Source organism: Cherax quadricarinatus, chromosome 24 (genome assembly GCF_038502225.1).
Source record: "Cherax quadricarinatus isolate ZL_2023a chromosome 24, ASM3850222v1, whole genome shotgun sequence".
In the NCBI taxonomy this organism is placed as follows: Eukaryota; Metazoa; Arthropoda; class Malacostraca; order Decapoda; family Parastacidae; genus Cherax; species Cherax quadricarinatus.
In genome coordinates, this window is record NC_091315.1 from 38,816,580 (window position 1) to 38,842,122 (window position 25,543).

The following is a 25,543-nucleotide window of genomic DNA, read 5'->3' on the forward strand; positions in this document are numbered from 1 at the left end:
TGTTAATGAGGGAAGTGTGGTGTGTTAGTGAGGGAAGTGAGATGTGTTAGTGAGGGAAGTGAAGTGTGTTAGTGAGGGAAGTGAAGTGTGTTAGTGAGGGAAGTGAGGTGTGTTAGTGAGGGAAATGTGGTGTGTTAGTGAGGGAAGTGAGGTGTGTTAGTGAGGGAAGTGAGGTGTGTTAGTGAGGGAAGTGAGGTGTGTTAGTGAGGGAAATGTGGTGTGTTAGTGAGGGAAGTGAGGTGTGCTAGTGAGGGAAGTGAGGTGTGTTAGTGAGGGAAGTGTGGTGTGTTAGTGAGGGAAGTGTGGTGTGTTAGTGAGGGAAGTGAGGTGTGTTAGTGAGGGAAGTGAGGTGTGTTAGTGAGGGAAGTGTGGTGTGTTAGTGAGGGAAGTGTGGTGTGTTAGTGAGAGAAGTGTGGTGTGTTAGTGAGGGAAGTGAGGTGTGTTAGTGAGGGAAGTGAGGTGTGTTAGTGAGGGAAGTGTGGTGTGTTAGTGAGGGAAGTGTGGTGTGTTACTGAGGGAAGTGAGGTGTGTTAGTGAGGGAAGTGAGGTGTGTTAGTGAGGGAAGTGAGGTGTGTTAGTGAGGGAAGTGTGGTGTGTTAGTGAGGGAAGTGAGGTGTGTTAGTGAGGGAAGTGTGGTGTGTTAGTGAGGGAAGTGAGGTGTGTTAGTGAGGGAAGTGTGGTGTGTTAGTGAGGGAAGTGAGGTGTGTTAGTGAGGGAAGTGAGGTGTGTTAGTGAGGGAAGTGAGGTGTGTTAGTGAGGGAAGTGTGGTGTGTTAGTGAGGGAAGTGAGGTGTGTTAGTGAGGGAAGTGAGGTGTGTTAGTGAGGGAAGTGAGGTGTGTTAGTGAGGGAAGTGAGGTGTGTTAGTGAGGGAAGTGAGGTGTGTTAGTGAGAGAAGTGAGGTGAGTTAGTGAGGGAAGTGAAGTGTGTTAGTGAGGGAAGTGTGGTGTGTTAGTGAGGGAAGTGAGGTGTGTTAGTGAGGGAAGTGAGGTGTGTTAGTGAGGGAAGTGAGGTGTGTTAGTGAGGGAAGTGAGGTGTGTTAGTGAGGGAAGTGAGGTGTGTTAGTGAGGGAAGTGAGGTGTGTTAGTGAGGGAAGTGAGGTGTGTTAGTGAGGGAAGTGAGGTGTGTTAGTGAGGGAAGTGAGGTGTGTTAGTGAGGGAAGTGAAGTGTGTTAGTGAGGGAAGTGTGGTGTGTTAGTGAGGGAAGTGTGGTGTGTTAGTGAGGGAAGTGAAGTGTGTTAGTGAGGGAAGTGTGGTGTGTTAGTGAGGGAAGTGTGGTGTGTTAGTGAGGGAAGTGAAGTGTGTTAGTGAGGGAAGTGAAGTGTGTTAGTGAGGGAAGTGTGGTGTGTTAGTGAGGGAAGTGAGGTGAGTTAGTGAGGGAAGTGAAGTGTGTTAGTGAGGGAAGTGTGGTGTGTTAGTGAGGGAAGTGTGTTGTTAGTGAGGGAAGTGTGGTGTGTTAGTGAGGGAAGTGAGGTATGTTAGTGAGGGAAGTGTGGTGTGTTAGTGAGGGAAGTGTGGTGTGTTAGTGAGGGAAGTGAGGTGTGTTAGTGAGGGAAGTGAGGTATGTTAGTGAGGGAAGTGTGGTGTGTTAGTGAGGGAAGTGTGGTGTGTTAGTGAGGGAAGTGAGGTGTGTTAGTGAGGGAAGTGAGGTGTGTTAGTGAGGGAAGTGAAGTGTGTTAGTGAGGGAAGTGTGGTGTGTTAGTGAGGGAAGTGAGGTGTGTTAGTGAGGGAAGTGAGGTGTGTTAGTGAGGGAAGTGAGGTGTGTTAGTGAGGGAAGTGTGGTGTGTTAGTGAGGGAAGTGAGGTGTGTTAGTGAGGGAAGTGAGGTGTGTTAGTGAGGGAAGTGTGGTGTGTTAGTGAGGGAAGTGTGGTGTGTTAGTGAGGGAAGTGAGGTGTGTGTGAGGGAAGTGAGGTGTGTTAGTGAGGGAAGTGAGGTGTGTTAGTGAGGGAAGTGTGGTGTGTTAGTGAGGGAAGTGTGGTGTGTTAGTGAGGGAAGTGTGGTGTGTTAGTGAGGGAAGTGTGGTGTGTTAGTGAGGGAAGTGAGGTGTGTTAGTGAGGGAAGTGAAGTGTGTTAGTGAGGGAAGTGTGGTGTGTTAGTGAGGGAAGTGAGGTGTGTTAGTGAGGGAAGTGAGGTGTGTTAGTGAGGGAAGTGTGGTGTGTTAGTGAGGGAAGTGAGGTGTGTTAGTGAGGGAAGTGAGGTGTGTTAGTGAGGGAAGTGTGGTGTGTTAGTGAGGGAAGTGAGGTGTGTTAGTGAGGGAAGTGAGGTGTGTTAGTGAGGGAAGTGAGGTGTGTTAGTGAGGGAAGTGTGGTGTGTTAGTGAGGGAAGTGAGGTGTGTTAGTGAGGGAAGTGAGGTGTGTTAGTGAGGGAAGTGGTGTGTTAGTGAGGGAAGTGAAGTGTGTTAGTGAGGGAAGTGAGGTGTGTTAGTGAGGGAAGTGAAGTGTGTTAGTGAGGGAAGTGTGGTGTGTTAGTGAGGGAAGTGAGGTGTGTTAGTGAGGGAAGTGAGGTGTGTTAGTGAGGGAAGTGTGGTGTGTTAGTGAGGGAAGTGAGGTGTGTTAGTGAGGGAAGTGTGGTGTGTTAGTGAGGGAAGTGTGGTGTGTTAGTGAGGGAAGTGAGGTGTGTTAGTGAGGGAAGTGTGGTGTGTTAGTGAGGGAAGTGTGGTGTGTTAGTGAGGGAAGTGAGGTGTGTTAGTGAGGGAAGTGAAGTGTGTTAGTGAGGGAAGTGTGGTGTGTTAGTGAGGGAAGTGAGGTGTGTTAGTGAGGGAAGTGAGGTGTGTTAGTGAGGGAAGTGTGGTGTGTTAGTGAGGGAAGTGAGGTGTGTTAGTGAGGGAAGTGAGATGTGTTAGTGAGGGAAGTGAGGTGTGTTAGTGAGGGAAGTGAGGTGTGTTAGTGAGGGAAGTGAGGTGTGTTAGTGAGGGAAGTGTGGTGTGTTAGTGAGGGAAGTGAGGTGTGTTAGTGAGGGAAGTGAGGTGTGTTAGTGAGGGAAGTGAGGTGTGTTAGTGAGGGAAGTGAGGTGTGTTAGTGAGGGAAGTGAGGTGTGTTAGTGAGGGAAGTGAGGTGTGTTAGTGAGGGAAGTGAGGTGTGTTAGTGAGGGAAGTGAGGTGTGTTAGTGAGGGAAGTGTGGTGTGTTAGTGAGGGAAGTGAGGTGTGTTAGTGAGGGAAGTGAAGTGTGTTAGTGAGGGAAGTGTGGTGTGTTAGTGAGGGAAGTGAGGTGTGTTAGTGAGGGAAGTGAGGTGTGTTAGTGAGGGAAGTGAGGTGTGTTAGTGAGGGAAGTGAGGTGTGTTAGTGAGGGAAGTGTGGTGTGTTAGTGAGGGAAGTGTGGTGTGTTAGTGAGGGAAGTGAGGTGTGTTAGTGAGGGAAGTGAGGTGTGTTAGTGAGGGAAGTGAGGTGTGTTAGTGAGGGAAGTGAGGTGTGTTAGTGAGGAAAGTGTGTGTGTGAGGGAAGTTAGGTGTGTTAGTAAGGGAAGTGAGGTGTGTTAGTGAGAGAAGTGTGGTGTGTTAGTGAGGGAAGTGTGGTGTGTTAGTGAGGGAAGTGAGGTGTGTTAGTGAGGGAAGTGAGTGAGTGTGTGTAGTGAGGGAAGTGAGGTGTGTTAGTGAGGGAAGTGTGGTGTGTTAGTGAGGGAAGTGAAGTGTGTTAGTGAGGGAAGTGAGGTGTGTTAGTGAGGGAAGTGAAGTGTGTTAGTGAGGGAAGTGTGGTGTGTTAGTGAGGGAAGTGAGGTGTGTTAGTGAGGGAAGTGAGGTGAGTTAGTGAGGGAAGTGAAGTGTGTTAGTGAGGGAAGTGTGGTGTGTTAGTGAGGGAAGTGTGGTGTGTTAGTAAGAGAAGTGAGGTGTGTTAGTGAGGGAAGTGAGGTGTGTTAGTGAGGAAAGTGTGGTGTGTTAGTGAGGGAAGTGAGGTGTGTTAGTGAGGAAAGTGAGGTGTGTTAGTGAGGAAAGTGAGGTGTGTTAGTGAGGAAAGTGTGGTGTGTTAGTGAGGGAAGTGTGTTAGTGAGGGAAGGGAGTTAGTGTGGGAAGTGTGTGTGTTAGTGAGGGAAGTGTGGTGTGTTAGTGAAAGGAAGTGTGGTGTGTTAGTGAGGGAAGTGTGGTGTGTTAGTGAGAGAAGTGAGGTGTGTTAGTGAGGGAAGTGAAGTGTGTTAGTGAGGGAAGTGTGGTGTGTTAGTGAGGGAAGTGAGGTGTGTTAGTGAGGGAAGTGAAGTGTGTTAGTGAGGGAAGTGTGGTGTGTTAGTAAAGGAAGTGAGGTGTGTTAGTGAGGGAAGTGTGGTGTGTTAGTGAGGGAAGTGTGGTGTGTTAGTGAGGGAAGTGAGGTGAGTTAGTGAGGGAAGTGAGGTGTGTTAGTGAGGGAAGTGTGGTGTGTTAGTGAGGGAAGTGTGGTGTGTTAGTGAGAGAAGTGAGGTGTGTTAGTGAGGGAAGTGAAGTGTGTTAGTGAGGGAAGTGTGGTGTGTTAGTGAGGGAAGTGAGGTGTGTTAGTGAGGGAAGTGAAGTGTGTTAGTGAGGGAAGTGTGGTGTGTTAGTGAGGGAAGTGAGGTGTGTTAGTGAGGGAAGTGAGGTGTGTTAGTAAGGGAAGTGAGGTGTGTTAGTGAGGGAAGTGAGGGGTGTTAGTGAGGGAAGTGAGGTGCGTTAGTGAGGGAAGTGTGGTGTGTTAGTGAGGGAAGTGTGGTGTGTTAGGTGAGTTGTTAGTGAGGGAAGTGAGGTGTGTTAGTGAAGGGAAGTGTGGTGTGTTAGTGAAGTGGAGTGAGTGTGGTGTGTTAGTAAGAAGAGAAGTGAGGTGTGTTAGTGAGGGAAGTGAAGTGTGTTAGTGAGGGAAGTGAGGTGTGTTAGTGAGGGAAGTGAGGTGTGTTAGTGAGGGAAGTGAAGTGTGTTAGTGAGGGAAGTGTGGTGTGTTAGTGAGGGAAGTGAGGTGTGTTAGTGAGGGAAGTGAAGTGTGTTAGTGAGGGAAGTGTGGTGTGTTAGTGAGGGAAGTGAGGTGTGTTAGTGAGGGAAGTGAGATGTGTTAGTGAGGGAAGTGAGGTGTGTTAGTGAGGGAAGTGAGGTGTGTTAGTGAGGGAAGTTAGGTGTGTTAGTGAGGGAAGTGTGGTGTGTTAGTGAGGGAAGTGAGGTGTGTTAGTGAGGGAAGTGAGGTGTGTTAGTGAGGGAAGTGAGGTGTGTTAGTGAGGGAAGTGAGGTGTGTTAGTGAGGGAAGTTAGGTGTGTTAGTAAGGGAAGTGAGGTGTGTTAGTGAGGGAAGTGAGGTGTGTTAGTGAGGGAAGTGAAGTGTGTTAGTGAGGGAAGTGTGGTGTGTTAGTGAGGGAAGTGAGGTGTGTTAGTGAGGGAAGTGAAGTGTGTTAGTGAGGGAAGTGAGGTGTGTTAGTGAGGGAAGTGAAGTGTGTTAGTGAGGGAAGTGAGGTGTGTTAGTGAGGGAAGTGAGGTGTGTTAGTGAGGGAAGTGAGGTGTGTTAGTGAGGGAAGTTATGTGTGTTAGTGAGGGAAGTGTGTGTTAGTGTTAGTGAGGGAAGTGATGTGTGTTAGTGAGGGAAGTGATGTGTGTTAGTGAGGGAAGTGAGGTGTGTTAGTGAGGGAAGTGAGGTGTGTTAGTGAGGGAAGTTAGGTGTGTTAGTAAGGGAAGTGAGGTGTGTTAGTGAGGGAAGTGTGGTGTGTTAGTGAGGGAAGTGTGGTGTGTTAGTGAGGGAAGTGTGTGTTACAGTAGCACAGGTCTGAGAGAGAGAGATACAGGTGTGTGTCAGAGAAACAGGTGTGTTATATAAACAGATGTGTTATATGAACAGGTGTGTTATATAAACAGGTGTGTTATATAAACAGGTGTGTTATATAAACAGGTGTGTTATATAAACAGGTGTGTTATATAAACAGGTGTGTTATATAAACAGGTGTGTTATATAAGCAGGTGTGTTATATAAGCAGGTGTGTTATATAAACAGGTGTGTTATATAAACAGGTGTGTTATATAAGCAGGTGTGTTATATAAACAGGTGTGTTATATAAACAGGTGTGTTATGTAAACAGGTGTGTTATATAAACAGGTGTGTTATATAAACAGGTGTGTTATATAAACAGGTGTGTTATATAAACAGGTGTGTCAGAGAAACAGGTGTGTTATATAAACAGGTGTGTTATATAAACAGGTGTGTTATATAAACAGGTGTGTTATATAAACAGGTGTGTTATATAAACAGGTGTGTTATATAAGCAGGTGTGTTATATAAGCAGGTGTGTTATATAAACAGGTGTGTTATATAAACAGGTGTGTTATATAAACAGGTGTGTTATATAAACAGGTGTGTTATATAAACAGGTGTGTTATATAAACAGGTGTGTTATATAAACAGGTGTGTTATATAAACAGGTGTGTTATATAAACAGGTGTGTTATATAAACAGGTGTGTTATATAAGCAGGTGTGTTATATAAGCAGGTGTGTTATATAAACAGGTGTGTTATATAAACAGGTGTGTTATATAAGCAGGTGTGTTATATAAACAGGTGTGTTATATAAACAGGTGTGTTATATAAACAGGTGTGTTATATAAACAGATGTGTTTTATAAACAGGTGTGTTATATAAACAGATGTGTTATATAAAAAGGTGTGTTATATAAACAGGTGTGTTATATAAACAGATGTGTTTTATAAACAGGTGTGTTATATAAACAGATGTGTTATATAAACATGTGTGTTATATAAACAGGTGTGTTATATAAACAGATGTGTTTTATAAACAGGTGTGTTATATAAACAGATGTGTTATATAAACAGGTGTGTTATATAAACAGGTGTGTTATATAAACAGATGTGTTTTATAAACAGGTGTGTTATATAAACAGGTGTGTTATATAAACAGGTGTGTTATATAAACAGGTGTGTTATATAAGCAGGTGTGTTATATAAACAGGTGTGTTATATAAACAGGTGTGTTATATAAACAGGTGTGTTATATAAACAGGTGTGTTATATAAACAGGTGTGTTATATAAACAGGTGTGTTATATAAACAGGTGTGTTATATAAACAGGTGTGTTATATAAACAGGTGTGTTATATAAACAGGTGTGTTATATAAGCAGGTGTGTTATATAAACAGGTGTGTTATATAAACAGGTGTGTTATATGAACAGGTGTGTTATATAAACAGGTGTGTTATATAAACAGGTGTGCAAAACATCAATACTCAAAAACAATGTAAACGAACTTACAGTTTGATGATCTTTTCTGATTTACAGAACTTACACATTTTTTACATAAATCTGAACTCTATCTCGTAATTTACTTAAATAATCCACAAACTTTACATAATTTTTCTGTCTTTCTTGTGATTTACAAGAGTAATTTACACATTTTACATAAGCTCGTGCAATAATCATATTGAAATGTTGCATTTACATTTAAATTAACGACACAGTAATTAAAAGCATGAAAAATATAATTCACAGTATCGTGGATTAAAGAAGATTCACAACTAACTCACGCAACTGTAAATGAAGACAAGAATTTTTAGTCAGTACTTAAGCATTTACACAGACGTGTAAAATAGATGGCTACTGTATTTCGGCGACTCACAAGCGTAGACGATGTTGTAGGTGCATGGGTGGTGCTGTAGCCCTACATCATTGGTAGCCCAGCACAGCAGGGAGCCGTAGTCTTGGTGTTTCTTGGGAGTGTAGCTCACTACGCTACGACCCTTGCCCGCTGATCTGATCTTGTTTGCTGAGATCTCCACTACCTCCGAGGAACTGTTGAAGGCCCACCTGCAGCAGCAGCAGCAGCAGCAGCAGCAGCAGCAGTGGCAGCAGCAGGAATAGCAGTAGTAGTAGCAGGGATGAGAGAGGCAGGAGGGAGGATAATGAGAAAAGATTAATGGGTCTTGTTTTGTCTGACCGCTGGTCTAGTGTTGATACTGTCGTGCGGTCGGTCACTACTTGATACCCATCATAATAACAATCTCTCTCTCTCTCTCTCTCTCTCTCTCTCTCTCTCTCTCTCTCTCTCTCTCTCTCTCTCTCTCTCTCTCTCTCTCTCTCTCCCTCTCTCTCTCTTGCTCGCTCTCTCTCAAAGTAAGATTATCCTGGTTACCTCTCAGTTAAGGCTAGTTACCCCTCAGTTAGTTACCCCTCAGTCAAGACTAGTCACCTCTCAGTCGAGGCTAATCTTGAATCTCCTAATATCTCAAATAATACCTAACGAAGAATGATAATCACAGATAAAACTAGTATTACATTATCGTAATTAATATACAGCGATCCAGTTACTGCTTCCGGCCAGCCTCTCAGGAACGACCAGATTTAAAATTATCATGCCATCAAAGATGATATATTATACTCCCATTAACAGAAACTTTCTTAGCTGCTACTGTAAAAAAACTGACCAAGTTACTGCCGTGTCCGAGTCAGAGAAGTTCTGAGCAGTTATTGTTGATGTTATGGCCATCAATAATTCGTAGAGTTACAGGCATCAATAATTCGTGGAGGTATAGGTATCGATAATTCATGGAACCGGTGGAGAGAATGAGAAGGTTTCAGGGTTCTATAGGTAGCCTTAAGGGGAGGTTGAAGGTGGGTTTTAGGGGACGTTTCAGGGATTTAAAGGTGGCTTCTAGGGGACGTTTTGGGGATTTAAAGGTGACTTCTAGAGGACGTTTTAGGGATTTAAAGGTAGTTTCTAGGGGACGTTTTAGGGAATTAAAGGTGGCTTTTAGGGGACGTCTTAGGGATTTAAAGGTGGCTTCTAGAGGGCGTTTTAGGGATTTAAAGGTGGCTTCTAGGGGACATTTTAGGGAATTAAAGGTGGCTTCTAGGGGACGTTTTAGGGATTTAAAGGTGGCTTTTAGGAGACGTTTTAGGGATTTAAAGGTGGCTTCTAGGGGACGTTTTAGGGATTTAAAGGTGGCTTCTAGGGGACGTTTTAGGGATTTAAAGGTAGCTTCTAGGGGACGTTTTAGGGATTTAAAGGTGGCTTCTAGGGTACGTTTTAGGGATTTAAAGTTGGCTTCTAGAGGACGTTTTAGGGATTTAAAGGTGGCTTCTAGGGGACGTTTTAGGGATTTAAAGTTGGCTTCTAGAGGACGTTTTAGGGATTTAAAGATGGCTTCTATGGGATGTTTTAGGGATTTAAAGGTGGCTTCTAGCGGACGTTTTAGGGATTTAAAGGTGGCTTCTAGAGGGCGTTTTAGGGATTTAAAGGTGGCTCCTAGAAGACTTTTAGGGATTTAAAAGTGGCTTCTAGGGAAGGTGGGTAGGAACTCAGCAGAAAAATGTGAGCTAAAGAGAGAGGGAAGAAATAATGTGTGTTAAAATGACCTTACCTGAAGGAGGTGGGTTCAGGGTAGACCTTTCCTGGAGGAGGTGGGCTCGGGGTGGGCCTTACCTGAAGGAGGTGGGCTCGGGGTGGACCTTACCTGAAGGAGGTGGGCTCGGGGTGGGCCTTACCTGAAGGAGGTGGGCTCGGGGTGGACCTTACCTGAAGGAGGTGGGCTCGGGGTGGACCTTACCTGAAGGAGGTGGGCTCGGGGTGGGCCTTACCTGAAGGAGGTGGGCTCGGGGTGGGCCTTACCTGAAGGAGGTGGGCTCGGGGTGGGCCTTACCTGAAGGAGGTGGGCTCGGGGTGGACCTTTCCTGGAGGAGGTGGGCTCGGGGTGGGCCTTACCTGAAGGAAGTGGGCTCGGGGTGGGCCTTACCTGAAGGAGGTGGGCTCGGGGTGGGCCTTACCTGAAGGAGGTGGGCTCGGGGTGGACCTTTCCTGGAGGAGGTGGGCTCGGGGTGGACCTTTCCTGGAGGAGGTGGGCTCGGGGTGGGCCTTACCTGAAGGAGGTGGGCTCGGGGTGGACCTTTCCTGGAGGAGGTGGGCTCGGGGTGGGCCTTACCTGAAGGAGGTGGGCTCGGGGTGGGCCTTACCTGAAGGAGGTGGGCTCGGGGTGGGCCTTACCTGAAGGAGGTGGGCCCGGGGTGGGCCTTACCTGAAGGAGGTGGGCTCGGGGTGGGCCTTACCTGAAGGAGGTGGGCTCGGGGTGGGCCTTACCTGAAGGAGGTGGGCCCGGGGTGGGCCTTACCTGAAGGAGGTGGGCTCGGGGTGGGCCTTACCTGAAGGAGGTGGGCTCGGGGTGGGCCTTACCTGAAGGAGGTGGGCTCGGGGTGGGCCTTACCTGAAGGAGGTGGGCTCGGGGTGGGCCTTACCTGAAGGAGATGGGTTCGGGGTGGGCCTTAGATGAAGGAGGTGGGTTCGGGGTGGGCCTTAGATGAAGGAGGTGGGCTCGGGGTGGGCCTTACCTGAAGGAGGTGGGCTCAGGGTGGGCCTTACCTGAAGGAGGTGGGCTCGGGGTGGGCCTTACCTGAAGGAAGTGGGTTCGGGGTGGGCCTTAGATGAAGGAGGTGGGCTCGGGGTGGGCCTTAACTGAAGGAGGTGGGCTCGGGGTGGGCCTTACCTGAAGGAGATTGGTTCGGGGTGAGCCTTAAATAAAGGAGGTGGGCTCGGGGTGGGCCTTACCTGAAGGAGATTGGTTCGGGGTGAGCCTTAAATAAAGGAGGTGGGCTCGGGGTGGGCCTTACCTGAAGGAGGTGGGCTCGGAGTGGGCCTTACCTGAAGGAGGTGGGCTCGGGGTGGGCCTTAGATGAAGGAGGTGGGCTCGGGGTGGGCCTTAGATGAAGGAGGTGGGCTCGGGATGGGCCTTACCTGAAGGAGGTGGGCTCGGGGTGGGCCTTACCTGAAGGAGGTGGGCTCGGGGTGGGCCTTACCTGAAGGAGGTGGGCTCGGGGTGGGCCTTACCTGAAGGAGGTGGGCTCGGGGTGGGCCTTACCTGAAGGAGGTGGGTTCGTGGTGGGCCTTAGATGAAGGAGGTGCGCTCGGGGTGGGCCTTAGATGAAGGAGGTGGGCTCTGGGTGGGCCTTACGTGATGGAGGTGGGCTCGGGGTGGGCCTTACCTGAAGGAGGTGGGCTCGGGGTGGGCCTTACCTGAAGGAAGTGGGTTCGTGGTGGGCCTTAGATGAAGGAGGTGGGCTCGGGGTGGGCCTTAACTGAAGGAGGTGGGCTCGGGGTGGGCCTTACCTGAAGGAGATTGGTTCGGGGTGAGCCTTAAATAAAGGAGGTGGGCTCGGGGTGGGCCTTACCTGAAGGAGATTGGTTCGGGGTGAGCCTTAAATAAAGGAGGTGGGCTCGGGGTGGGCCTTACCTGAAGGAGGTGGGCTCGGAGTGGGCCTTACCTGAAGGAGGTGGGCTCGGGGTGGGCCTTACATGAAGGAGGTGGGCTCGGGGTGGGCCTTAGATGAAGGAGGTGGGCTCGGGATGGGCCTTACCTGAAGAAGGTGGGCTCGGGGTGGGCCTTACCTGAAGGAGGTGGGCTCGGGGTGGGCCTTACCTGAAGGAGGTGGGCTCGGGGTGGGCCTTACCTGAAGGAGGTGGGCTCGGGGCGGGCCTTACCTGAAGGAGATTGGTTCGGGGTGGGCCTTAGATGAAGGAGGTGGGCTCGGGGTGGGCCTTACCTGAAGGAGGTGGGCTCGGGGTGGGCCTTACCTGAAGGAGGTGGGCTCAGGGTGGGCCTTACCTGAAGGAGGTGGGCTCGGGGTGGGCCTTAGATGAAGGAGGTGGGCTCGAGGTGGGCCTTACCTGAAGGAGGTGGGCTCGGGGTGGGCCTCGACGCTGCAGGTGATGTTCAGTTCTTCGTTCTTGCCAGCACCGTAGACGAGTGTCTGTCCTGGCCGACACATTGGTGAAACTGTTGGTACCAGCACCTCTGTTACTACCCCCTGCCAACACCTGTGTTAGCACCCTTCCCCCTCCCCTGCCAACACCTGTGTTAGTAGTAAGTGGCGTGACAGTGAACCTTAACACTGAATTCTCATATTTTTTTTTTTCAACAAGTTGGTCGTCTCCCACCGAGGCAGGGTGACCCAAAAAAGAAAGAAAATCCCCAAAAAGAAAATACTTTCATCATCATTCAACACTTTCACCACACTCATACATTATCACTGTTTTTGCAGAGGTGCTCAGAATACAACAGTTTAGAAGCATATACGTATAAAGATACACAACATATCCCTCCAAACTGCCAATATCCCAAACCCCTCCTTTAAAGTGCAGGCATTGTACTTCCCATTTCCAGGACTCAAGTCCGACTATATGAAAATAACCGGTTTCCCTGAATCCCTTCACTAAATATTACCCTGCTCACACTCCAACAGATCGTCAGGTCCCAAGTATCATTCGTCTCCATTCATTCCCATCTAACACGCTCACGCACGCTTGCTGGAAGTCCAAGTCCCTTGCCCACAAAACCTCCTTTACCCCCTCTCTCCAACCCTTTCGAGGACGACCCCTACCCCGCCTTCCTTCCCCTATAGATTTATATGCTTTCCATGTCATTCTACTTTGATCCATTCTCTCTAAATTACCAAACCACCTCAACAACCCCTCTTCTGCCCTCTGACTAATACTTTTATTAACTCCACACCTTTTCCTAATTTCCACACTCCGAATTTTCTGCATAATATTTACACCACACATTGCCCTTAAACAGGACATCTCCACTGCCTCCAACCGTCTCCTCGCTGCTGCATTTACCACCCAAGCTTTACATCCATATAAGAGTGTTGGTACTACTATACTTTCATACATTCCCTTCTTTGCCTCCATAGATAACGTTTTTTGACCCCACATATACCTCAACGCACCACTCACCTTTTTTCCCCTCATCAATTCTATGATTAACCTCATCCTTCATAAATCCATCCGCCGACACGTCAACTCCCAAGTATCTGAAAACATTCACTTCTTCCATACTCCTCCTCCCCAATTTGATATCCAATTTTTCTTTATCTAAATCATTTGATGCCCTCATCACCTTACTCTTTTCTATGTTCACTTTCAACTTTCTACCTTTACACACATTCTCAAACTCATCCACTAACCTTTGCAATTTTTCTTTAGAATCTTCCATAAGCACAGTATCATCAGCAAAAAGTAACTGTGTCAATTCCCATTTTGAATTTGATTCCCCAAAATTTAATCCCACCCCTCTTCCGAACACCCTAGCATTTACTTCCTTTACAACCCCATCTATAAATATATTAAACAACCATGGTGACATTACACATCCCTGTCTAAGACCTACTTTTACCGGGAAGTAGTCTCCCTCTCTTCTACACACCCTAACCTGAGCCTCACTATCCTAATAAAAACTCTTTACAGCATTTAATAACTTACCACCTATTCCATATACTTGCAACATCTGCCACATTGCTCCTCTATCCACTCTATCATATGCCTTTTCTAAATCCATAAATGCAATAAAAACTTCCCTACCTTTATCTAAATACTGTTCACATATATGCTTCAATATGTGATCTACACATCTCCTACCCACTCTGAAACCTCCTTGCTCATCCGCAATCCTGCATTCTGTCTTACCTCTAATTCTTTCAATTATAACCCTACCGTGCACTTTTCCTGGTATACTCAGTAAACTTATTCTTATATAATTTTTACAGTCTCTTTTGTCCCCTTTCCCTTTATATAAAGGGACTATACATGCTCTCCGCCAATCCCTAGGTACCTTCCCCTCTTTCATACATTCATTAATCAAAAGTACCAACCACTCCAACACTATATCCCCCTCCCCCTTCTTTTAACATTTCTGTCATGATCCCATCAGTTCAAGCTGCTTTACCCCCTTTCATTCTACGTAATGTCTCACGTACCTCCACCACACTTACATTCTGCTCTTCTTCACTCCTAAAAGATGGTATACCTCCCTGACCAGTGCCTCTCTTTCTTCCTTAACATTTAAAAGTTCCTCAAAATATTCTCGCCATCTACCTAATACCTCTATCTCCCCATCTACTAACTCCCCTACTCTGTTTTTAACTGACAAATCCATACTTTCCCTAGGCTTTCTTAACTTGTTTAACTCACTCCATAATTTTTTTCTTATTTTCATTAAAATTTCTTGACAGTGCCTCTCCCACTTTATCATCTGCTCTCCTTTTGCACTCTCTCACCACTCTCTTCACCTTTCTTTTACTCTCCATATACTCTACTCTTCTTATAACACTTCTGCTTAGTAAATACCTCTCATAAGCTACCTTTTTCTCTTTTATCACACCCTTTACTTCATCATTCCACCAATCACTCCTCTTTCATCCTGCCCCCACCCTCCTATAACCACAAACTTCTGCCCCACATTCTAATACTGCATTTTTAAAACTATTCCAACCCTCTTCAACCCCCCCACTACTCATCTTTGCACTAGCCCACCTTTGTGCCAATAGTCGCTTATATCTCGCCCGAACTTCCGCCTCCCTTAGTTTATACACTTTCACCTCCCTCTTACTTGTTGTTGCCACCTTCCTCTTTTCCCATCTACCTCTTACTCTAACTGTAGCTACAACTAAATAATGATCCGATATATCAGTTGCCCCTTTATAAACATGTACATCCTGGAGCCTACCCATCAACCTTTTATCCACCAATACATAATCTAATAAACTACTTTCATTACGTGCTACATCATACCTTGTATATTTATTTGTCCTCTTTTTCATAAAATATGTATTACTTATTACCAAATTTCTTTCTACACATAGCTCAATTAAAGGCTCCCCATTTACATTTACCCCTGGCACCCCAAATTTACCTACTACTCCCTCCATAACATTTTTACCCACTTTAGCATTGAAATCCCCAACCACCATTACTCTCACACTTGATTCAAAACTCCCCACGCATTCACTCAACATTTCCCAAAATCTCTCTCTCTCCTCTACATTCTCTCTTCTCCAAGTGCATACATGCTTATTATAACCCACTTTTCACATCCAATCTTTATTTTACGCCACATAATCTTTGAATTGATACATTTATAGTCCCTCTTGTCCTGCCATAGTTTATCCTTCAACATTATTGTTACTCCTTCTTTAGCTCCAACTCTATTTGAAACCCCTGACCTAATCCCATTTATCCCTCTCCATTGAAACTCTCCCACCCCCTTCAGCTTTGTTTCACTTAAAGCCAGGACATCCAGTTTCTTCTCATTCATAACATCCACAATCATCTCTTTCTTATCATTTGCACAACATCCACGCACAGACTTCCCACTTTGACAATTTTCTTCTTCTTATTCTTTTTAGTAATCTTTACAGGAAAAGTGGTTACTAGCCCATTGTTCCCGGCATTTTAGTTGACTTTTACAACACTCATGGCTTACGGAGGAAAGATTCTTATTCCACTTCCCCATGGATATAAAAGGAAAAGTAATAAGACCAAGAACTATTAAGATAAAATCAAAGAAAACTCAGATGAGTGTGTATAAATAAACGTGTACATGTATGTGTAGTGTGACCTAAGTGTAAGTAGAAGTAGCAAGACGTACCTGTAATCTTGCATATTTATGAGACAGACAAAAGACATCAGCAATCCTACCATCATGTAAAACAATTACAGGCTTTCGTTTTACACTCACTTGGCAGGACGGTAGTACCTCTCATATTTCCACTTATTTCCACTGGCCAGAAGCGGCACTTGTATCAGGCAAGAGACTTACATTTGACGCTGAGCTGGACAGCGTTGGAGCCGCTACTGCCCTGGATGTTGGCTGCTGAACAAGTGTACTGCCCTGAGGAACTCTTGGTCAGCCGCTGCAGCACCAGACTCTGGTTGCTCTGAATCACCCCAGCAGACACGTTGTGGGTTATCTCCTCACCCTGGGGGAGAGAAGGTGTTATGGGGAGGCTACCATCACCCCAGCAGACACGTTGTGGGTTATCTCCTCACCCTGGGGGGGAGAGAAGGTGTCATGGGGAGACTACCACCACCCCAGCAGACACGTTGTGGATTATCTCCTAACCCTGGGGGGAGAGAAGGAATCATGGGGAGGCTACCATCACCCCAGATGTATCACAACCTCACATATATCAGCACTTCCAGCAGTCTTCAAGTGAGCCATAAGCCACAGCCTCCCTTGATTAAGGCAAATGAAAAAAAATCAGAATCATCAATCCATATTTTCTTTTTGATATACAAAAGCCAAGAACTCACTCTAACTTTCTTTCTCTATAATTATTATTCTGTCCTATGTAACATGCAGTCGTAAATTATTCTATACATTCCGCGGTACGGGTGGAGATTAAAGTCGCGGCAAGTGAGTCGTGAAACTCCAGGCCAGTTTTTACGAATTTACAGCCACTTGGCTACATAAGATTCTTATTGGTATATTTATACAGCCAAGTTACACAAATAACCCGGGAGAAGCCAGACTGGCTACAACAAAGTCAAGATTCATCTTGTATATAATACCGACAGGATAAATGGACACATACAACACCCCGGGCATACCGTAGACGTTATACATGGATGGCGAAACGTTAGTGTCTTAGAGTATTAGCATGTGCAGTCTGGTTGTCCAAGTTATGCATGGGTGCCCGGGTGTTGTGCATGTGTCATTTCATCCTGTCGGTATTATATACAATTCTTGTACTACTACTTCTACTACTACTACTACTACTACCTTCACCTCTTCCTGCCTATATATAGCCGTCCTGCTCCACCTCTGTTAGTGTGACTTTGTCAATGGTCCAAGTCGGACCGAAACGTCGTCGTAAGCTTCTCTCTTTTATGTGCGGGTTATTTGTGTATCGTTCCAGTCACGGTATTGTGCCTTTTTGTTATTTAAAGTCCCAAGTTAGCATGAGTCCCAAGTTAGCATGGGTCTCAAGTTAGCATGGGTCTCACTGGAACGCATGCTAACCTACCTATGGTGTATAAATATACCTAGTTGGTTGAATCTTACTGTAGCCAACTAGCCCAGTGGCATACGCTCTGGCCTGGAGTTTTACGACACACTCACCACGAGTTCAAACCCCGCCAGCATCGTGGTTTGTTTGCAGTCGTGTCATTACGATTTTATGAGTTATTCTATACATTTCCTCGCTTAAATTCAAGATTTTTGAAACATCATTTTGCAGCCTTTTTTTTTTTATCCTGGCATCAGCCAAATGTTTTCTAAATTAAAAAGTTGAAGAATCAAGGAGGTCCCTGGAGAGCACATTTGCCAGAGTGACTCACACAGCGCTGCTGTCCTAATGGTCCCAAGACTCTACTCACGTTATGCAGTCTAAAGGGCAGCTTCAAGTCATTATACACCACAAGAAAAGGCCAGTGTGTATTCACGTTACGGAACACAAAAGAGGCACTGGATGGGTAAGACAAAAGTGTAATAATTGAGTATTTTTGTTGTCTAACTTTTGCAGGTGAGTCTTACTCATGTAGTTCACGGTATTGTATAGCCTTAATAAAATAAAATGAGAAAATCAGTGCTGATTCGTGTTATAGACTACATAGACGCAAGTTTATTCTCAAATTCTGGAACCACAGAAGGCAGTTTGGGCCCACTGGATGGGTTCAAGGTGCTCCATAACCCTCTTAAACTAACTGCCTTCTTAAATTATGGAACCACGAAAAGGCAGTTTCTCCTGACATTATGAAAAAAAAACTGATTTTACTCAATTATGGACCAAAATTTGAGTTTCTTCTTATGAAAACAAAACAGAGAGTTTGTACTCACATTATGAAACCACTGGACCTTGTAAATGCTTGGGTTGGCCTGGATGCCACACTCGAAGTACACATCGTCTCCTTCCTTGATATCATCCATGTCCAAGCTGTTTCCTGCAGCCAGGGACAGCCGGGGGGAGTCTAGAGATGACAAAAGAACAGCACAGATCAGTCTTTACCAGCAAGAGAAGTAGTGGTGTCCTTGAAATACGTATATGGATACTATACACAAGTGAGGTGGTTATAAAGATATAAGTATGTAGGAACACTGTAATAGGCCTACTGGCTCGTACTTGGCAGGCTCTTCTTAAATCAAACTTCTATCTGAGAGAGAGAGAGAGAGAGAGAGAGAGAGAGAGCGAGAGAGAGAGAAAGAGAGAGAGAGAGAGAGAGAGCTAGGGAGAGAGAGAGAGAGAGAGAGAGAGAGAGAGAGAGAGATAGAGAGAGAGAGAGAGAGAGAGAGAGAGAGAGAGAGAGAGAGAGAGAGAGAGAGAGATGGATCACACTGAAGAGGAGACGGAACAGACACAACATATTCAGGATTGTAATAAGAAAATCGTTACAACGCGAAGGTTTGCAACTGTATTATTACTATTTCTTCATTCATTAACAACGGATTTCAAGAGACGTGAGCTAGAGCTTTCCACAGTCATGCTGGTGTGACATTCGTTTGTAAAAAACTGCATTTGTGGTCACAGTGGTGGCCTATGCAAACCTTCCTATGGTGTACAAGTGAGTGAATTTTATAAGGCCAGCAAGGTACAGTGATTAGCCAGCTGGCCTAGTAATTTTAGGACTGACTTGCCATGGGTTCGAGCCTCGTCAGTTCTGTGGGTTACTCAAGCAGCCCCAACTCCATCAGTAGTGGCTAAAATAAGCCTCTGAATAAAGGAAAATACGACCTAGTTATATCACCTGATGTTTATGGCGCTGCGAAAGTATGTTACAAGTCCTGTGGCACAAATTTATAGCCAATATTTAAGCCCAGGAAGCCATTGAAGGAGACCAAATACAGTGTCTCTGTAAAAGGTCTTTCATCTTTATTGCCATCTTCATGACACCATGTTGGTGCCACCTTCATGACACCATGTTGGTGCCACCTTCATGACACCATGTTGGTGCCACCTTCATGACACCATGTTGGTGCCACCTTCATGACACCATGTTGGTGCCATCTTCATGACACCATGTTGGTGCCACCTTCATGACACCATGTTGGTGCCACCTTCATGACACCATGTTGGTGCCACCTTCATGACACCATGTTGGTGCCACCTTCATGACACCATGTTGGTGCCACCTTCATGACACCATGTTGGTGCCACCTTCATGACACCATGTTGGTGCCACCTTCATGACACCATGTTGGTGCCATGACACCATGTTGGTGCCACCTTCATGACACCATGTTGGTGCCACCTTCATGACACCATGTTGGTGCCACCTTCATGACACCATGTTGGTGCCACCTTCATGACACCATGTTGGTGCCACCTTCATGACACCATGTTGGTGCCACCTTCATGACACCATGTTGGTGCCACCTTCATGACACCATGTTGGTGCCACCTTCATGACACCATGTTGGTGCCACCTTCATGACACCATGTTGGTGCCACCTTCATGACACCATGTTGGTGCCACCTTCATGACACCATGTTGGTGCCACCTTCATGACACCATGTTGGTGCCACCTTCATGACACCATGTTGGTGCCACCTTCATGACACCATGTTGGTGCCACCTTCATGACACCATGCTGGTGCCACCTTCATGACACCATGCCACCTTCATGACACCATGTTGGTGCCACCTTCATGACACCATGTTGGTGCCACCTTCATGACACCATGTTGGTGCCACCTTCATGACACCATGCTGGTGCCCACCACCTTCATGACACCATGTTGGTGCCACCTTCATGACACCATGTGGTGCCACCTTCATGACACCATGTTGGTGCCACCCTTCATCACACCATGTTGGTGCCACCTTCATGACACCATGTTGGTGCCACCTTCATGACACCATGTTGGTGCCACCTTCATGACACCATGTTGGTGCCACCTTCATGACACCATGTTGGTGCCACCTTCATGACACCATGTTGGTGCCACCTTCATGACACCATGTTGGTGCCACCTTCATGACACCATGTTGGTGCCACCTTCATGACACCATGTTGGTGCCACCTTCATGACACCATGTTGGTGCCACCTTCATGACACCATGTTGGTGCCACCTTCATGACACCATGTTGGTGCCACCTTCATGACACCATGTTGGTGCCACCTTCATGACACCATGTTGGTGCCACCTTCATGACACCATGTTGGTGCCACCTTCATGACACCATGTTGGTGCCACCTTCATGACACCATGTTGGTGCCACCTTCATGACACCATGTTGGTGCCACCTTCATGACACCATGTTGGTGCCACCTTCATGACACCATGTTGGTGCCACCTTCATGACACCATGTTGGTGCCACCTTCATGACACCATGTTGGTGCCACCTTCATGACACCATGTTGGTGCCACCTTCATGACACCATGTTGGTGCCACCTTCATGACACCATGTTGGTGCCACCTTCATGACACCATGTTGGTGCCACCTTCATGACACCATGTTGGTGCCACCTTCATGACACCATGTTGGTGCCACCTTCATGACACCATGTTGGTGCCACCTTCATGACACCATGTTGGTGCCACCTTCATGACACCATGTTGGTGCCACCTTCATGACACCATGTTGGTGCCACCTTCATGACACCATGTTGGTGCCACCTTCATCACACCATGTTGGTGCCACCTTCATGACATGTTGGTGCCACACACATGTTGGTGCCACCTTCATGACACCATGTTGGTGCCACCTTCATGACACCATGTTGGTGCCACCTTCATGACACCATGTTGGTGCCACCTTCATGACACCATGTTGGTGCCACCTTCATGACACCATGTTGGTGCCACCTTCGTGACACCATGTTGGTGCCACCTTCATGACACTATGTTGGTGCCACCTTCATGACACCATGCTGGTGCCACCTTCATGACACCATGCTGGTGCCACCTTCATGACACCATGTTGGTGCCACCCTCATGACACCATGCTGGTGCCACCTTCATGACACCAAGTTGGTGCCACCTTCATGACACCATGTTGGTGCCACCTTCATGACACCATGTTGGTGCCACCTTCATGACACCATGTTGGTGCCACCTTCATGACACCATGCTGGTGCCACCTTCATGACACCATGTTGGTGCCACCTTCATGACACCATGTTGGTGCCACCTTCATGACACCATGCTGGTGCCACCTTCATGACACCATGTTGGTGCCACCTTCATGACACCATGCTGGTGCCACCTTCATGACACCATGTTGGTGCCACCTTCATGACACCATGCTGGTGCCACCTTCATGACACCATGTTGGTGCCACCTTCATGACACCATGCTGGTGCCACCTTCATGACACCATGTTGGTGCCACCTTCATGACACCATGCTGGTGCCACCTGCATGACACCATGTTGGTGACACCTTCATGACACCATGTTGGTGACACCTTCATGACACCATGTTGGTGACACCTTCATGACACCATGCAGGTGACACCTTCATGACACCATCCTGGTGCCACCTTCATGACACCATGCTGGTGCCACCTTCATGACACCGTGCTGGTGCCACCTTCATGACACCATTTTGGTGCCACCTTCATGACACCATGCTGGTGCCACCTTCATGGCACCATGCCGGTGCCTTGGAGGTGTCGAGGCAGTCAGAGTATGCTAAACACCAGCTGATGTTGCCCACGACACTCACTCTTGTGTCAGGTGGGATTAAGGTTGATTTTCACGCTGCCTTTTTCTTCAGCTTGGTGATCATATTGATCTGAAATCAATTGTAATTGTTTCGTACTCAGAATCTCAGTGCTGTGATCACTCGTCTCAGTGCTGTGATCACTGGTCTCAGTGCTGTGATCACTCGTCTCAGTGCTGTGATCACTCGTCTCAGTGCTGTGATCACTCGTCTCAGTGCTGTGATCACTCGTCTCAGTGCTGTGATCACTGGTCTCAGTGCTGTGATCACTTGTCTCAGTGCTGTGATCACTTGTCTCAGTGTTGTGATCACTCGTCTCAGTGTTGTGATCACTCGTCTCAGTGCTGTGATCACTTGTCTCAGTGTTGTGATCACTCGTCTCAGTGTTGTGATCACTCGTCTCAGTGCTGTGATCACTCGTCTCAGTGTTGTGATCACTCGTCTCAGTGCTGTGATCACTTGTCTCAGTGTTGTGATCACTCGTCTCAGTGCTGTGATCACTTGTCTCAGTGTTGTGATCACTCGTCTCAGTGTTGTGATCACTCGTCTCAGTGTTGTGATCACTCGTCTCAGTGCTGTGATCACTCGTCTCAGTGTTGTGATCACTCGTCTCAGTGTTGTGATCACTCGTCTCAGTGTTGTGATCACTCGTCTCAGTGTTGTGATCACTCGTCTCAGTGTTGTGATCACTCGTCTCGGTGTTGTGATCACTCGTCTCAGTGTTGTGATCACTCGTCTCAGTGTTGTGATCACTCGTCTCAGTGCTGTGATCACTCGTCTCAGTGTTGTGATCACTCGTCTCAGTGTTGTGATCACTCGTCTCAGTGTTGTGATCACTCGTCTCAGTGTTGTGATCACTCGTCTCGGTGTTGTGATCACTCGTCTCAGTGTTGTGATCACTCGTCTCAGTGTTGTGATCACTCGTCTCAGTGCTGTGATCACTCGTCTCAGTGTTGTGATCACTCGTCTCAGTGTTGTGATCACTCGTCTCAGTGTTGTGATCACTCGTCTCAGTGTTGTGATCACTCGTCTCGGTGTTGTGATCACTCGTCTCAGTGTTGTGATCACTCGTCTCAGTGTTGTGATCACTCGTCTCAGTGCTGTGATCACTCGTCTCAGTGTTGTGATCACTCGTCTCAGTGTTGTGATCACTCGTCTCAGTGTTGTGATCACTCGTCTCAGTGTTGTGATCACTCGTCTCGGTGTTGTGATCACTCGTCTCAGTGTTGTGATCACTCGTCTCAGTGTTGTGATCACTCGTCTCAGTGCTGTGATCACTCGTCTCAGTGTTGTGATCACTCGTCTCAGTGTTGTGATCACTCGTCTCAGTGTTGTGATCACTCGTCTCAGTGTTGTGATCACTCGTCTCAGTGTTGTGATCACTCGTCTCAGTGTTGTGATCACTCGTCTCAGTGCTGTGATCACTTGTCTCAGTGTTGTGATCACTCGTCTCAGTGTTGTGATCACTCGTCTCAGTGTTGTGATCACTCGTCTCAGTGTTGTGATCACTCGTCTCAGTGCTGTGATCACTTGTCTCAGTGTTGTGATCACTCGTCTCAGTGTTGTGATCACTCGTCTCAGTGTTGTGATCACTCGTCTCAGTGTTGTGATCACTCGTCTCAGTGTTGTGATCACTCGTCTCAGTGTTGTGATCACTCGTCTCAGTGTTGTGATCACTCGTCTCAGTGTTGTGATCACTCGTCTCAGTGCTGTGATCGCTTGTCTCAGTGTTGTGATCACTCGTCTCAGTGCTGTGATCACTTGTCTCAGTGTTGTGATCACTCGTCTCAGTGCTGTGATCACTTGTCTCAGTGTTGTGATCACTCGTCTCAGTGTCAGTATGAATGTTGCACTGTGAGTTAAAGAGGCACTAGTGGTACTTAACGAGAGAGAGAGAGAGAGAGAGAGAGAGAGAGAGAGAGAGAGAGAGAAAGAAAGATTGAATTGCTCTTAGTTCAAGGTAGTAAAGCTTCCGCCTCTTCTTCCTCAGATCAAACTTTGTTACCTCCTGTATTAGCCCAGCAGGTTCATAAATATCGCTATTTCTTCTACTACTCTTATTATTACTACTACTAGAACCATTATTATTACTACTACTATTATTATTACTACTATTACTGCTACTACTATTACTACTGTTAATACCACTAATAATAATAATATATATACTCTCCGTAAGATACGGTTACGTAAGATAACTACCACAAGGCTACAATAGCAACACTGTACAGGTACTTACAGTAAACAGTGAGCTTGGTAGTGTCCTCCATCACAGCTGTGGGAACCAGGGGATTCTTGGCTCTGCAGGCGATGTGGGCGTCGTGGTCCGCCAGTGTGGGCGTCAGGTGCAGGGTGGACCTACTGACGTTACCGTCCTGAAACACCTGAGGAAAGTGCTGCTGATTAGTCCTCGGCACTGATAATTAGCCCTTAGCATTCTCAGTGAATCCTCAGCACTCTTACTCCCCAGCACTCCTAGCTAACCCCCCCCCCTCTCAGCACTTTAACCTTTCCTCAGCTTGGAGACAAACGTCACTCTCAGCACCAGTATTTTCTCACCTTGCTCGGGAAAGCAATATTTCATCAGCCTTACGTAGTGTCTAAGACAAGGAATCTATGACTGTGCACACACACACACACACACACACACACACACACACACACACACACACACACACACACACACACACACACACACACACACACACACACACACACACACACACACACACACACACATACACACACACACACACACACACACACACAGCATCTGCGTCCACACATGCATAGTGCATGAAGACTGGGCTGGCATCTGCACAATATAACTCTGCTCATATCTCCTCTAACAGGAATATATTGTGAACTAAATTATTATTATTATTATTATTATTATTATTTATATTATTATTATTATTATTATTATTATTATTATTATTATTATTATTATTATTATTATTATTATTATTAATATTATTATTATTATTATTATTATTATTATTATTATTATTATTATTATTATTAATTATTATATAGCGTTTTATTTTGTTATAAAAATAATAATAATAATAATAATAATACATAAGATATTTTGTTTAATTTTGTACGATATTCTCTGAGCGAAAAGTTGTGGAAAATCTCAATATTTTTATTAATGAAAAATGTTTATTTATTCCAAAAATATATTTTTGTGTATTATTAGAGACTATATTGACCTTACCTAGTTACTATATTGACCTTACCTAGTTACTATATTGACCTTACCTAGTTACTATATTGACCTTACCTAGTTACTATATTGACCTTACCTAGTTACTATATTGACCTTACCTAGTTACTATATTGACCTTACCTAGTTACTATATTGACCTTACCTAGTTACTATATTGACCTTACCTAGTTACTATATTGACCTTACCTAGTTTCTATATTGACCTTACCTAGTTACTATATTGACCTTACCTAGTTACTATATTGACCTTACCTAGTTACTATATTGACCTTACCTAGTTACTATATTGACCTTACCTAGTTACTATATTGACCTTACCTAGTTACTATATTGACCTTACCTAGTTACTATATTGACCTTACCTAGTTACTATATTGACCTTACCTAGTTACTATATTGACCTTACCTAGTTACTATATTGACCTTACCTAGTTACTATATTGACCTTACCTAGTTACTATACTGACCTTACCTAGTTACTATATTGACCTTACCTAGTTACTATATTGACCTTACCTAGTTACTATATTGTTATTACTGTTCTTGCTGCTGAACAGCGGTTTAGTGCCGATGAAGGTAGCGTAGGTAGCAATGATACGGCCGTGGACTAGATTGGCTTTAATCGGGTAGGAGTGAGTACACAACGGGCAGTGTGAGGAAGTGACCGCAAGCCAGTCCGTGGAGGGGGGAGAACTTGTGTACGGCAGGTCGGTCCAGGCGGGAGTGAGAGAGGGTGGACTGTGTGTCCCACCGACCTAGGTAGGCCTACAGAGGGCAGCACTGAATGCCGCGAAATATGAACTAGTCAGAGCAGACGGCTAGGCTGTGTGCTCTGCCAGTACAGGCTGTCTACATTTGCTCGGCCACGCACCTCGCGTCGTCCCGACGCGACAATACTGGTGGGCCCATAGGTATAAAGGAATTACACTAGCTACCCCAGAGAGGGACTGGCTTTCGCTCACTAG

At 46.1% G+C, this 25,543-nt stretch overlaps 1 protein-coding gene across 1 annotated transcript in view; it reads right to left on the bottom strand.

The window, feature by feature from the left end:
- LOC128690881 (protein turtle homolog B) overlaps positions 1-25,543 on the bottom strand; it is a 91,423-nt gene that overhangs the window by 10,717 nt on the left and 55,163 nt on the right. The window contains exons 6-10 of the mRNA XM_070088492.1: positions 23,586-23,730; positions 17,519-17,649; positions 15,500-15,659; positions 11,569-11,677; positions 7,534-7,721 (exon numbers count right to left, since the gene is read on the bottom strand). Coding sequence (XP_069944593.1) covers positions 7,534-7,721; positions 11,569-11,677; positions 15,500-15,659; positions 17,519-17,649; positions 23,586-23,730 — 733 coding nt within the window. The remainder of the gene's footprint in view (positions 1-7,533; positions 7,722-11,568; positions 11,678-15,499; positions 15,660-17,518; positions 17,650-23,585; positions 23,731-25,543) is intronic.